Raw genomic sequence first — 12,669 nt, forward strand, 5'->3', positions numbered from 1 at the left:
TACATACTCCCACCAATTAACTTCCTTCTGAGTTGTTTGCTTCGTTGCATTGCCGGTCTTCTTCTTGCTAATGTATTTGTGTGAGCGTTGAGCCTCATTTGCATTGTGTAGCTGCGGCTGTAAACCGCCAGCGTGTAACATGGTAATTGTGGAGCAGCAACAGGAGGAGCAGCAAACCCAACGCTGCAGCACTTTCTATTGAAACTGAAATGCATTAACTCTAATTAGAATTCCTGTGAAAATGGCAGCAATTCAAAAACAGCTCCTTCTCCTCTTTGTCTTTTTTTATTTCATAAATTATAAATGTTGTCATCCTGAGCGCGCAGCCCACTTAACGTTGATTTTTTTTCCTCTCCGGGGTCTGAGAAACAATTTGACTTTTCGTTCTCCCGACTGTGTTTTCCTCTTATGAAACGTCTTTGTTGACGTGCCGGCCTCGCATGCCAGTGTGGCTTAGGCTCGCTCTTCACCTGCGGTGAGCTTTAAGCAGCAACTGGAGCGTGTCCCTTCCAGTCAAAACAGCTCCAGTTTGATCTGCTTTTCTTTGTGACAGATCCAAAATGGCCGCTCTTTAACACAACCCGTCTCTTTCTGTGTCTGTCCCTCCCCCTCCGTGTCCCCGTTTGTCTCTCTCACAGCGGTTATGAATTTGACTACGAGTACTACAGGGATGATTTCTACAACAGGTATGTATCATTCACACATGAGATTAAAAGCCTTTAATCCCTCTTTAGTGAAGTTTACTGTTGCGATGCCTGTCGAGGTTTCTCTTCTCACACTGCTCACAATGCTAACTGGCAGATTTAGCGCTCAAAAGTCCAAATAATTCTTATGAACAGTAGGTTTTTTATGTCAGACAGAGACAGAGGAAAGCAGACGCTGCATTTCGGACCATTAACTAGCTCTTGCTAGCAGATTTTAGAAGCTTTTATCAGCTTTGAATTAAGCTAACATTGGCTTTCTAGCTAACATTGACTTCTAGCTAACATTGGCTTTCTAGCTAACGTTAGCTTTCTAGCTTGTTGTCTTTGGCTGACACTGCTGTGCTATGATTGGCCGATGCCCATATAGGGGCGGGGTTTAGCGTACACTCAATAGCTCCTCCCTCTCGATTCTTGACTGCCTAAAAGTCTCCCTCGGCAGCGACGGCTTCAAAATGGCCGAATAGATCAAGCATGCAAATTGAAAGCAGGCAACACTTGTTTTTTTTCCTGTGTCATGTATCCGCCAGTGATCGGACTGCTTATCCGCCGAGACATTTTCTAAATGTCAGACTTGTTGAGCGCCGTGACAGCGAACGCTGACACCTTCATTTGACATTTAGCGCCCTTCGCTCTTCATCCTCTTCACTTCCAAAAAGACGGGCGACGGGATTATTTGCATGCGCGTTGACGGCCCCCCGACAGTCGCACCTAAAGACGGATAGTCGTAGGTTCCCGATGTGATATCTCCCTCTCTTTTTTTTGTTTAATGTGGTGCCGTTTGAGAGGAATCCATCATGGAATACAATACTGAATACTGCGCACGGATAATGGGCTTTAGAAAGAGGCGCCGGTGAAATAAACTGAAAGGAAAAAGCTCCAGATGGACTTTCTCGGCGCTTCAGGGCCTCTTATAAAAGACAGCCAAATAGAAATAAAGTGTAATATTCTATATTTTTGTCTTTTTTTTCCCGAGGCTTTTCGACTACCACGGCAGAGTGGCCCCCCCACCGAGAGCCGTGATCCCCGTCAAGCGCTCCAGGGTGCTCGCTCCCTCCTCTCGCCGCGGGAAGACTTCCTTCCCCATCAAAACAACCTCCTCTTCCTCCTCTTCATCCTCCAGACCTCCCACGTCATCCTCCTCCGGGCTCAAACGTACGTACAAAATAAGGTGCTTCATTTTTTGAGGCGGGGGCTTATCTTGTGTTCACACTTTACTCCTCAGATTTTTACATTAATAAATTATTCAAAAGGCGCACAAGCTAATTACGCTAATAGCATTCTGTCATTTTCGCACAGACAAAAACAACCCTGAGGGTTTAATGCAGATCTCCAATGATGCTGCTGTTTAATTCACTCCAGCGGTGTAGAGCAAAAACACTAAACCGCAAACACAAATATAATCCCAGCTTTGACGAGCGAGCTATTCCTGTCACCCATCTGGATCTCGTCCGCTCCTTTTGAGCGACTGCTGATGCGTTTTGAACGTCCTAAATGTAATTAACGTGAGATTGGGCGCCCCCCCCCCCCCCCCCCCCTCTACCCGCCCATCTCGCACGGTATTCGCGGTCAGCTGTGTTTACCTCAGCGCTGGACTCTATCCGTGGGTTTGTGTAATTGGCTCCAGTGTTTATTCCATTGTCGCCCGTCTCGGGCCGGCGTTATCAGCGCCAGCAGCTTGGTGCGGTCTGCGAGGAAGGACCCGCTTGCAGATGGAGGAGGAGGGGCGGGGGGCGGGAGAAAAAGCCCATCTCTTTTTGGACGGAGTCGATGAATTCCCTCTCCTCTGTCTCAGCTGTGCTGATGGATGTTTGGGAGACTAATTTTCCTCCAGCCGGCGCTGTGAAGAGTCACGGTTTGTATTGACTCCGGCCGAGATGATGGATTGGACGGAGATATCAGGTTCGCTCGCTCCCAAACAGCGGGGCGGGTCGCTCCAAGTAATAATTCATTTTTTGGGTCACGAGGATTTAAACCCTCTTTGATGCTCGATGTCGATAGTCAGTTCATGACGGGAGTTTACTTATTTGTGTCGAATAAGGAAAGAAGTTTAGTGCCTTTTTGTAAAGTCCCCGGCTGCATTGGAATATTTGAGTTCAGTTACAAGAGAGATTTAAATATAATCCTTCGCATTTGATTGGACAGCTCAAAAGTGGGCGGGTCTAAAAATGTATTGTGAGACAGAGCTACAAAGAGTTGACGATCATTTGATGAATGGCTTCATTTTTGATGAACAGGAAGAAAATACGATTGGATTTTGATGTTAGAAAAAGCTTTTTTCTTTTGCATTAATTATATATAATAATCTAAAAGGGTGAAACATTGTTTTTGTTCCTGGATCTTTTGATTTTGACTTTGATAAGGAATTAGAGCGACAACAATAATCAATTAGCTCATCAACAGAGAAAAATAATAATACTGAATTATTACTAAGTTTGTTTGAGTTTCGGACAATCGATCGGAAACTTCAAGACATTTGAAAGCGTCCCAGAGGGCACGAAGAACCTCTATTGGACATTCATTCACAATATGCTGACAAGTTATTGATCACATTAGACGAACAAAGTTGAAATGATGAAAAGTTTTCTTTTGCTGCGGCGGCATGAGGCTCTTAAATAGTTCACACAGATAGAAACATGAGGCGCCATCGTCCTTTCAGACGATTTAAAGTTTGTCAAAGTACGTCCTGAGTCACGTCACAGCCCTTTTACTCTTATTCAGATAACGATTTAAAACTCAACGACATAAAACACACGTCTTTTGAATTGTGTTCGTGTCATTGATGGTTTAAAAATATATAATCCGGCTCATCCATCCGGACAGACTGTTCACCGTCTGCATCATATCGGCATCACCGGCCCCAAAACCCTGTGTCCGGTTTAATAATCCCACAGCAGTGATGCAAGAGATCATCGCTATCGCTGAGATAAAAATGTTGCTCGGTCCAAAAAATGTGATCCATTACTCCCTACGTCTTATCTAATAATGCTTATTGGATAACAATCCCTCCTTTTTCTTTAACAGGAGCTATTTAAAGACACGTGTGGATGAGATGACGTTGGATTAGGACGTGTGTGTGTGTGTGTGTGTGTGTGTGTTGTCTCTGCAGCTCGTGTGACTCATGGAGAAAAGACACGGCTGCAGGCGCCGATAAATTAAAAACGGTTCCGCACTTTCTTATCATCAAAGTGAAGCTGCCCCGAGCGCAGATAGTGTTGGAATAAGGACGCGAGTGTGTGTGCGTGTGCGTTCACGGATGTTGTGCGATACGGAGAAGGCGATGGAGACACTTCTGTGTCACCGGCCACAGAGATATTGTATAGCAACTATCTTCTTCTTCTTCTTCTTCTTCTTCTTCTTCTTCTTCTTCTTTACTTTAGCTGCTTCCAGGAAGTTTAGTTTTCTGTTCGGTGCAGCTTCAGAGTCGATGCTGCGTTCACAGCGTGAGGCTCGTTCTTGTGGTTTCCTCTCGTCTTACCTTCATCGCTGGTGCTCAACCTTCTCTCAGTGATGCGGCGCGAAGCATCTGGGTTGGAAAAACAGTGTAATACACAACGCTGTGCCGTCAGTGTCTGATTTAATATAAAATATTTACAATTCTGTTTAAGAACTTACACATATATTATTAAATATTCATTAAGTAACTATTTTATGCTAATCTTAAGTATATATTTTTTAAATCTCAAGTAGCCCATTTGAGAACCACGAACCTTTATGATGCCTTTTATTTATCTATCTATCTATCTAACTACCTACCTACCGCTCTCCCAACCTACCTTCCTTCCTACCTACCTCTCTCCCTACCTACCTTCCTTCCTACCTACCGCTCTCCCAACCTACCTTCCTTCCTACCTACCTCTCTCCCAACCTACCTTCCTTCCTACCTACCTATCTCCCAACCTACCTTCCTTCCTACCTACCTTCCTTCCTACCTACCTCTCTCTCTAACTACCTATCTACCTCCCCCTCCCCCTCCCTACCTTGATTCCTACCTACCTCTCTCCCTACCTACCTTCCTTCCTACCTACCTTCCTTCCTACCTCCGTCTCCCCCTACCTACCTCTCTCCCTACCTACCTACCTTCCTTCCTACCCACCTTCCTTCCTACCTACCTCTCTCTCTAACTACCTATCTACCTACCTCTCTCCCTACCTACCTTCCTTCCTACCTACCTTCCTTTCTACTTACCTCTCTCCCTACCTACCTCTCTCCCTACCTACCTTCCTTCCTACCTACCGCTCTCCCAACCTACCTTCCTTCCTACCTACCTCTCTCCCAACCTACCTTCCTTCCTACCTACCTCTCTCCCAACCTACCTTCCTTCCTACCTACCTATCTCCCAACCTACCTTCCTTCCTACCTACCTTCCTTCCTACCTACCTTCCTTCCTACCTACCTCTCTCTCTAACTACCTATCTACCTCCCCCTCCCCCTCCCTACCTTGATTCCTACCTACCTCTCTCCCTACCTACCTTCCTTCCTACCTACCTTCCTTCCTACCTCCGTCTCCCCCTACCTACCTCTCTCCCTACCTACCTACCTTCCTTCCTACCCACCTTCCTTCCTACATACCTCTCTCTCTAACTACCTATCTACCTACCTCTCTCCCTACCTACCTTCCTTCCTACCTACCTTCCTTTCTACTTACCTCTCTCCCTACCTACCTTCCTTCCTACCTACCTTCCTTTCTACTTACCTCTCTCCCTACCTACCTTCCTTCCTACCTACCTTTCTTCCTACCGCCGTCTCCCCCTACCTACCTTCCTTCCTACCTACCTCTCTCTCTAACTACCTATCTACCTCCCTCTCCCCCTACCTACATTCCTTCCTACCTACCTCTCTCCCTCCCTACCTACCTTCCTTCCTACCTACCTTCCTTCCTACCTCCGTCTCCCCCTACCTCCCTCCCTACCTCCCTGCCTCTCTCTCTCTTCTCCCTTATAGTATGTCAGATTTGTTTCGATGCTTACTTGATATCTCCCCTCATGGTTTTTGCTTCCCTGCGTTGGTTCAGCTCCTGCGTGTGTGTGTGTGTGTGTGTGTGTGTGTGTGTGTGTGTGTGTGTGTGTGTGTGTGTGTGTGTGTTGTCGGTGAAGCCGGGGTTTCGTTCTGCACGTGTCTCCTGCTGCTTCGGGGTTTTCCGGCTGCATCTTCTACAGGAACTCGTGGGTTTGTTTACGGAGACCTGACGGGTGTCAAAGAGAATTTTATGTTTTCTCCTCAACTTCCCGGGCTCTGTGTTTTTTTCCCGCTTCCCGCTCAATAGACGACACGTTTCAGCTGCCGAGGGTTTACGAATGAGATTATCTTCCCACTTTAAAGTTCTTTAATCTGCCTCCGTTTCGAGCCGCGAAGGAGCACAACCTGAATTAATGCCGACGTCCCCCAAAATGTTTATTTTCATTATTCCATATTTGCATCCGACGCACGTAAAAAAAAAAAAAAGGTCAGAACTGAAACTCTGGTACGATGCAGTTACGCCTTATTTACCCGAAGCCCGCGACATGTATGGCAGCGTAAATTATTCATGAGGCGGTAAACAGAAGCAGTGGGAGGCCAAATGGTGCCGCACCATCGTGGAGGCCAAGATCAGACATTGTTGCAGGGAGTCTATGAAAATGAACAAAAAAATGCAATGAAATTACATTGATATGATTGTTTTTTTAATCCAGTTTTGTTTCTTAAACTCAAATCGAGCATCAAACATTAGATTTAGTGTCTCTTTAACGGACAAAAGTGTTGCAATTTCATACAACACATGCTTGTTGTTTCCTTTTCTACAGCAAAAACGACCTTTTTGCAAAGCCAAAACTAAATAATTGGGTATTTCAGATAGTCAATGAGCTGCTATTCCTCTGCAATTCAGACGTTTAGGATTCCTGAAATGAGTTTCGGTCTGCCGTGCCGGGCTCCTCCGTGTGTGACATTTGAATTGGCTGTTTGGGTTTCAGCCCTGATGGTTTGTTTTACGGCTCCCATAATGGTTTCGTAATGTGCCGGAAGAAAAAGAAGTCGTTTGGTCCTGCGGGGATCATATCCTGAGATGGTTGCAGTGAGTTAATAAGTGTGTTGAGTTGATCAGCAGCTGTGTATTATCAATAATATACGTGATATAATGTTAGAAAGCTGGGAGCAAGCTGCCAACCTCAATGCAACTCAATATAAATATGAATGAACGTACGCTCGACTGGATTATTTTCCCACTTTATGTTCGCTCAGCTGACCCCGAAAATGAGATTATGCTTCCAATTGATTAGATTTGCTTATTGAGGAAGTGTGCTAAGTGCTAAGTGATCATTTTCCTGTGACTCCAACGCAATATGCATCCAGAATGTGAATGCCGGCATTAAAACTGCGATATATGGAAGTAAAAACCGGATGTGAGGAAGGATTCTGACTTTACAGTCTGCACTAAAAAAGCAGACGCCGTCCTGACGGGTAAACAATCTCCACGCTTTTGTAATCTCCTCGCGTCGACTGGAAGATGGCGTTCGGTTTGTTCACATTTCGGCATCGTTGAGCTAAAACCTTGAGCGGCTCCGTGGTGGGCGTAAAGCTCCGCGCTAATCTCCAAATTGAAAGCAGCAGGTCGCTTTATATTTTCAGCCGGATAACTTTAGCAGTCGGCTCGGATTGAGATGTTCTTAAGGAACGCGAGCAAGATGTCGGCGTGCGGCCCCCGTCGACGCCGGCGTTGTGAAAGCGCCCGGATGAGAAATGAGGACGGACTGAAAGTGTCTGTGAACCCCTCGTCTCTGTGCTTCTGTCCCTCCAGCGGTGAAGACGGACCAGCTGCAGACCATCAAACGGGAGCTCACGCAGATCAAGTTGAAGATCGACTCTTTGCTGGGACGCCTGGAGAAGATCGAGAAGCAGCAGAGGGCCGAGTCCGGTAAGAGGTCCGACGGGGGGGAGGAGGAAGAGGAGGAGGAGGAGGAGGAGGAGGAGGAGAGAGAAAGGTGGAAAAGGATCGCACGGCGGCCATACGTCTCCGTGACATTGTGGGCGATAAGAGCACCGGAGCGCTCCATCATAACAGCGGTCGCGGCGTCAACGTCACGCTGACTCTGAAGGTCGTAGAGACTTCACGTCACGTTCCAATTATTCAGCCGGTCGCTATCGCTTATCTATAAACCCGCTGTCACTTTTTTCTTCAGACAGTCGAAACCCTCAAATAAATCACGCGTGTGTCTCGGTCGTCCTTTCGGGACGTTTGTGTACAAAGAGAGAAAGAAAACTTTTAAGCGATAAGCGATTATTGTTCAAGGTCATTTGCTCTGAAAGTGTTGGAAACTTTCCTTAAATCTTGATCGTTGGATATGTTTTGTCTCCCATTTAGTTGCTTAATTTTAATGGAGAATATAATTACGTAATACAGTCAAGTAACAAAAAGCAAACAGGCAAATTGATGGTAAATCTTGTTTTTTGTGAAAACCAACAGGTCTTCAGTGGAGGAGATAAAGGAGAGGTGAAAGCTGGTCTTTATACTTTAATTCGGCAGAGTTTTTGAATTATAAACGGGAGAGGAACAGATTGCTTGTGTTTATCCAGCCGTGCCGACTTCCGCCGAAACGACGCCGTCGCCGAATTTATGTGCTCCAATCCGGTCGACGCGCTCGCGGCTAATTTGCATTTTCTTTTTGCAAACATTCCTCAAAAGTTTTGGCTTCAAATTCACTCGGCAAACAAATTTAAAAACACAACTTTTTTTTCGAGACCGCCGCCGTGTATGAGGCAGGCGGAAGGACGGGGGGGGACGCGCCCGCCGGCGGCTGAAACCGCCACGAGCTGCCGCGGAGACGCAGCTGTGCAGGAAAAAAAAGAAGTTTTTACACAGATCTTAAAGAATCTGTGAGCAAGAACAGGAGTTTCTGCTGCGCTTTGAACACACACACACACACACACACACAGACACACACACACACAGCCAAAGACACAACGCCGTCACGCAGCGTGTAGCGTTCGCAGACATCTTTTGCAGTTTGTGTCCCACGTCATATTTAATTGACGTTACTTTAAAATAAAAGTCACCGCTCCAAGTCGAGGATGTCTTTTTTCATTTAGTAAAAAAACCAAACTCTTCCCTCGACGCCTCTCCCCTCGCGCCTCGTCCTCGCCTCCTTTCGCTCGCGTCCTTCGCTCCCGTGGGCGGGACTAAGACATCAAAAAGATGTACAGACTGTGAAAATGGTTCCTCTGTCTTACGCACTATTCAATCGTATTTGGGGTTTTAAAAAAAATAGACGCTCGTCTGTTCCGTCGGATGAAAACCAATTCTTCTCTGTGCCCTCCCACCTCCTCCCCCCTCTCACTCAGAAGCTCAGAGAAAGTACGAGGAGAACTGCGACTCCCTGCACGAGGAGTCCGTGTCCGAGACGGCGGAGAACTCCGGGGAGGAGGCGGGCGACGGGCCGCTGGACGTGGAGGCCGGAGAGATGACCGACGGGGGCGAGGACGACTACGACGAGGAGGGGAACCACCATCTGGTGAGAGGAGACGGCCGACAGGTCTGACAGGTGGGGGAGGAGAGGGGGAGGGGGAGGGAAGCAGCGATGCACTTTGGGGGATTTCAAGTCTTCCCGTCTGAAAAGTACATTTTTTTTTTGGGGAGAATTATTCATGGCTACAGATCTGAGAGAGCCCGGGAGCCTCAACATGAGTGAACGGTGAGAGCGCCCGGACTGACAGCTTCTCCCTGTCCACCCCGGCTCAAGCTGTGGAAGCAAGCAAGGCTCGTCACTGGCCCACACACACACACACACACACACACACACACACACACACACACACACACACACACACTCTCACGAGGCCTGCTGGGATGGTGAGCGTGTCGTGGTGGACGTAGAACAGTATGTAAAGGATTATTTTCTCAAGGACACCGAGAAGATACCGCCCGTATAGAAGAGCCAGCGTGAGCTAATCTGATTCAGTTATGATGCATTATGAATAGATCCAAACTACAAAACATCATTGAATGAATAAACAACCGTCGGCACCAGCAAATGTGACTCTATTATTATTATTATTATTATTTCCTTGCTTGGTGTGATGTTAAAGTGATTCATAGTGTTCAGGATTGCTGTTTTTTTCTCATTTAATTGAAAAAGAACTGTTGAATTCATCCATATTCTACTGAAAAGACACAGTCGCGCACAGATTACACAGTTCATGGTTGCTGATTTATTTTTTTTCTGTGCCCGAGTGTTGACCGATATTTCATCATTTTGATGCACCCGAAAAAACATTATAAGATGTCACTGAAGCGTCTAAGCGATGTTATTACGGTCTTCTTCACGCTGTTGTGTTCAGGTGTCTGGCCTTCCAACGTCATGAGATAAAGTTGTATCTTGATAACGGTTATTTGCACGCTGAGAGCGCCGTATCACACTGCAGTTAAAACATAATGCCGCAGTTTCCTTTTCAAGTTCAAGCGCCGAGCTGAAAGTCATCCTCTGGGTTCAGTTGAGCGGTGCGGCCATGTTTTGGACCGTACATATTAGCCATTAAGCAGACGAGCGTGGCCGTGCTTTCCCCCTCCCCTCCCGCTAATAGAAGACATTATTTACCCGGCGACGTGTCGGAGGTGATTCATTTGTTCCCCCGAAGGTCACGTTGATCACACACCGTGATAATGTACCACAAAGACGGCCGGCGCTACTGCTGTTGGGCGTATATCAGCGGTGACCTTTTGGCGAAAAGTTCAAAGACAACCTGCTAAATCCTATAATACTCTCTCTCTCTCTCCTTTTCAGATAGAGAACCACGTATCGGATATTGACAACTGAGATCAGGTGAGGATCAACGCACGAGTGTCGTTGTAAAAGTCCGCTCGTCTCTTCTGTACCCGCCCGGCGGCGTCTCCGGCGCCTCGAAACAGCCGTTGGCCCGACGGAGCGAGCGGTAACGGCGCTCCGACGGGCCAGAACGGCCCCGTAAACAACGTGCATGTAATTGAATTTGCGTGGGGAGGGGGCGTGAACGAACGCCGAGGCCCGAGGCGACGCGCTTACAAACCTCTTTTCCTCTCGGAGAGCGAGGTAATGGCGCGGCGGCTCGGCCTCAGCTGCGTTTGTGAGTCACACGCTTGTCGACGTTAAAATGTGTTATTTTACGCCGCCGGGTGAGCGAAAGGAAAATCTAGAAAATAGGATTCTGTCTTTTAACTGAAATGTACATTTAAATCTTTATTTTATCCTGAGACCTGCAGTTTCAACTGGTATCAGTGTCGTATTAAACGTAGCCATATTTATCATTTCCATTGCCTTTTTAATGTAAATGAATGGCGAGCGCACGTTGGCTTCTCGTTCGGTGTTGAACCCGGCCGGTAAATCTGTGATTTTATTTGGACCTGCGAGCTGAAACTGTCTCGTCTCTGACAGGAAGCCAATACGTGTATTTCCCCAAATATCGAGCTATTCCTTTAAAGGTGAAGCTCTATAATCCTGCAGTGGATCCGTCAGTGAACGCGTCAATAACCTGTGAACACCATAGATAAGCCAGCTGGAGACATCGTTATCCTCTGATGATGTAACGAAAGCATCAGATCATCTTTTTCTAAAAGTTTGCACAAAGTTGTTGTGTGTCCGAGCTGTTGACTTCCTGCTTCACTTCTAGTGGGATTATGGAGGCATTCATTACATTAATCTTTCTTCTCGCCTTCAAGGAACCGTCAGCTCTAAAGTTGTTGTGTGTTTTTTTTTTTTTTTGCATGTGCATACCAGCAAAAAGCTTTTTTTTTCCGCCCTCATCTGCTCGTCCAGATGTTTGGAAGTCCCCGGTTTCTTTTCACCTCTTAAGAAACCGCGTCACACTTGGAGCTTTTTGCCTTTCCTACATTTCACCCTCGCATTGAACGACCTGAAAATCCCACTCGGAGGGGAAAAAAAACTGTGAATGTTTTGCTCGCGGGCCTCAGAGCGAGGGTAAAGAGAATCACAGTGAACCTCAATAAGTCGTGTCCGGGAGGATTAGAGAGGCCTCTCGGCTCCCAGGAAAACGGACAAGCTTTAAAACTCGGCCTAATCCTCGTCAGATCCGCAGCATTATAAACAGCCGCCGATGTTTGAGGGAGGAGACGGTGCTGTAATGTGTTTTTCAATCAGTTTTTCCTCCTCCATCACTTCAGGACGAGGCAGCGGCGGACTCATAGGACTCATCATCACCTTCAAGAGACAGGAAAAAAAAGGATCTCTGAGGGGATCAAGACTCTCATTCTGGACTGTAAGTCGTGTTCAAGAGATGCCGAATCACATTTAAAAACGCCCGACCGTGCAGCTCCGACCGAAAGAAAATGTACCCGCGACCCATTTTAACGGATATTCTGTGCAACTTATACTCCATTGCACGAGGCCGACGGCGTCATGTGCTAACCCTGTTTATGAGAAGAAGAAAAATAAAGCAGAAGGGAATGATATAAAGGCTTTTATTCTGATTTTTAAAGAAAGCGACGCGGGACGAAGGGAACATAACGTTGTTGATCCACCGTTGCTGCTTTGATGAAATGTGTTTGCGCTGTAATTTCACTGTTTGTTTTGTCTTTTTACATTTTTTTCGATGATTTTTATGTTGAAGAATCTCACGATCGAAGGCCAGTCGGAAACAATCTGCGAGCTCAGAATGATAGTCACAAAACGAATGCGACATCCTCGTCGTTTTTTTTTATATCTGCGAGCGTAACTTTTTTCCAGCTTTTATCCATTTGTCACACAAATGTCCGGCGGGGCTGTTTCATCATGCATTCCTCACGCATTCCTCACCGCTGCCAAGTTTTGGGAAGCAGAGAGGGCTTCCTGTGGTAGAGAGCCAACGCTGGCACAGCCCCCCCCCCCCCCCTCCCTTCCTGCTCAGCCCCGTGCATCCCATCATGCTCGCCGTTCAGGAGCCAACGCCCTTCCTCCTTCTGCCGCGCTCTCCCTCTGCATTCTGCATCGATTCGGTCTCGTGGAGGCAAGAGAGGGAGACGAGG

At 46.9% G+C, this 12,669-nt stretch overlaps 1 protein-coding gene across 7 annotated transcripts in view; it reads left to right on the plus strand.

The window, feature by feature from the left end:
• The window catches only part of LOC137788648 (RNA-binding Raly-like protein), an 85,523-nt gene extending 73,080 nt beyond the window's left edge, over positions 1-12,443 (plus strand). For 6 of the 7 annotated variants that reach the window (XM_068581606.1, XM_068581608.1, XM_068581607.1 and 3 more), the window contains 6 exons: positions 639-686; positions 1,678-1,856; positions 7,477-7,593; positions 9,018-9,187; positions 10,457-10,495; positions 11,830-12,443. In XM_068581606.1, coding sequence (XP_068437707.1) covers positions 639-686; positions 1,678-1,856; positions 7,477-7,593; positions 9,018-9,187; positions 10,457-10,489 — 547 coding nt within the window. In that variant the 3' untranslated portion in view covers positions 10,490-10,495; positions 11,830-12,443. The remainder of the gene's footprint in view (positions 1-638; positions 687-1,677; positions 1,857-7,476; positions 7,594-9,017; positions 9,188-10,456; positions 10,496-11,829) is intronic. The other variant, XM_068581612.1, reaches the window with a different exon arrangement.
• The last annotated feature ends 226 nt before the right edge of the window (positions 12,444-12,669 follow it).

The sequence above is a fragment of the Clinocottus analis genome, unplaced genomic scaffold, assembly GCF_023055335.1.
Source record: "Clinocottus analis isolate CAN_PGR_092001 unplaced genomic scaffold, fCliAna1.0.p SCAF_18, whole genome shotgun sequence".
Lineage (NCBI taxonomy): Eukaryota > Metazoa > Chordata > Actinopteri > Perciformes > Cottidae > Clinocottus > Clinocottus analis.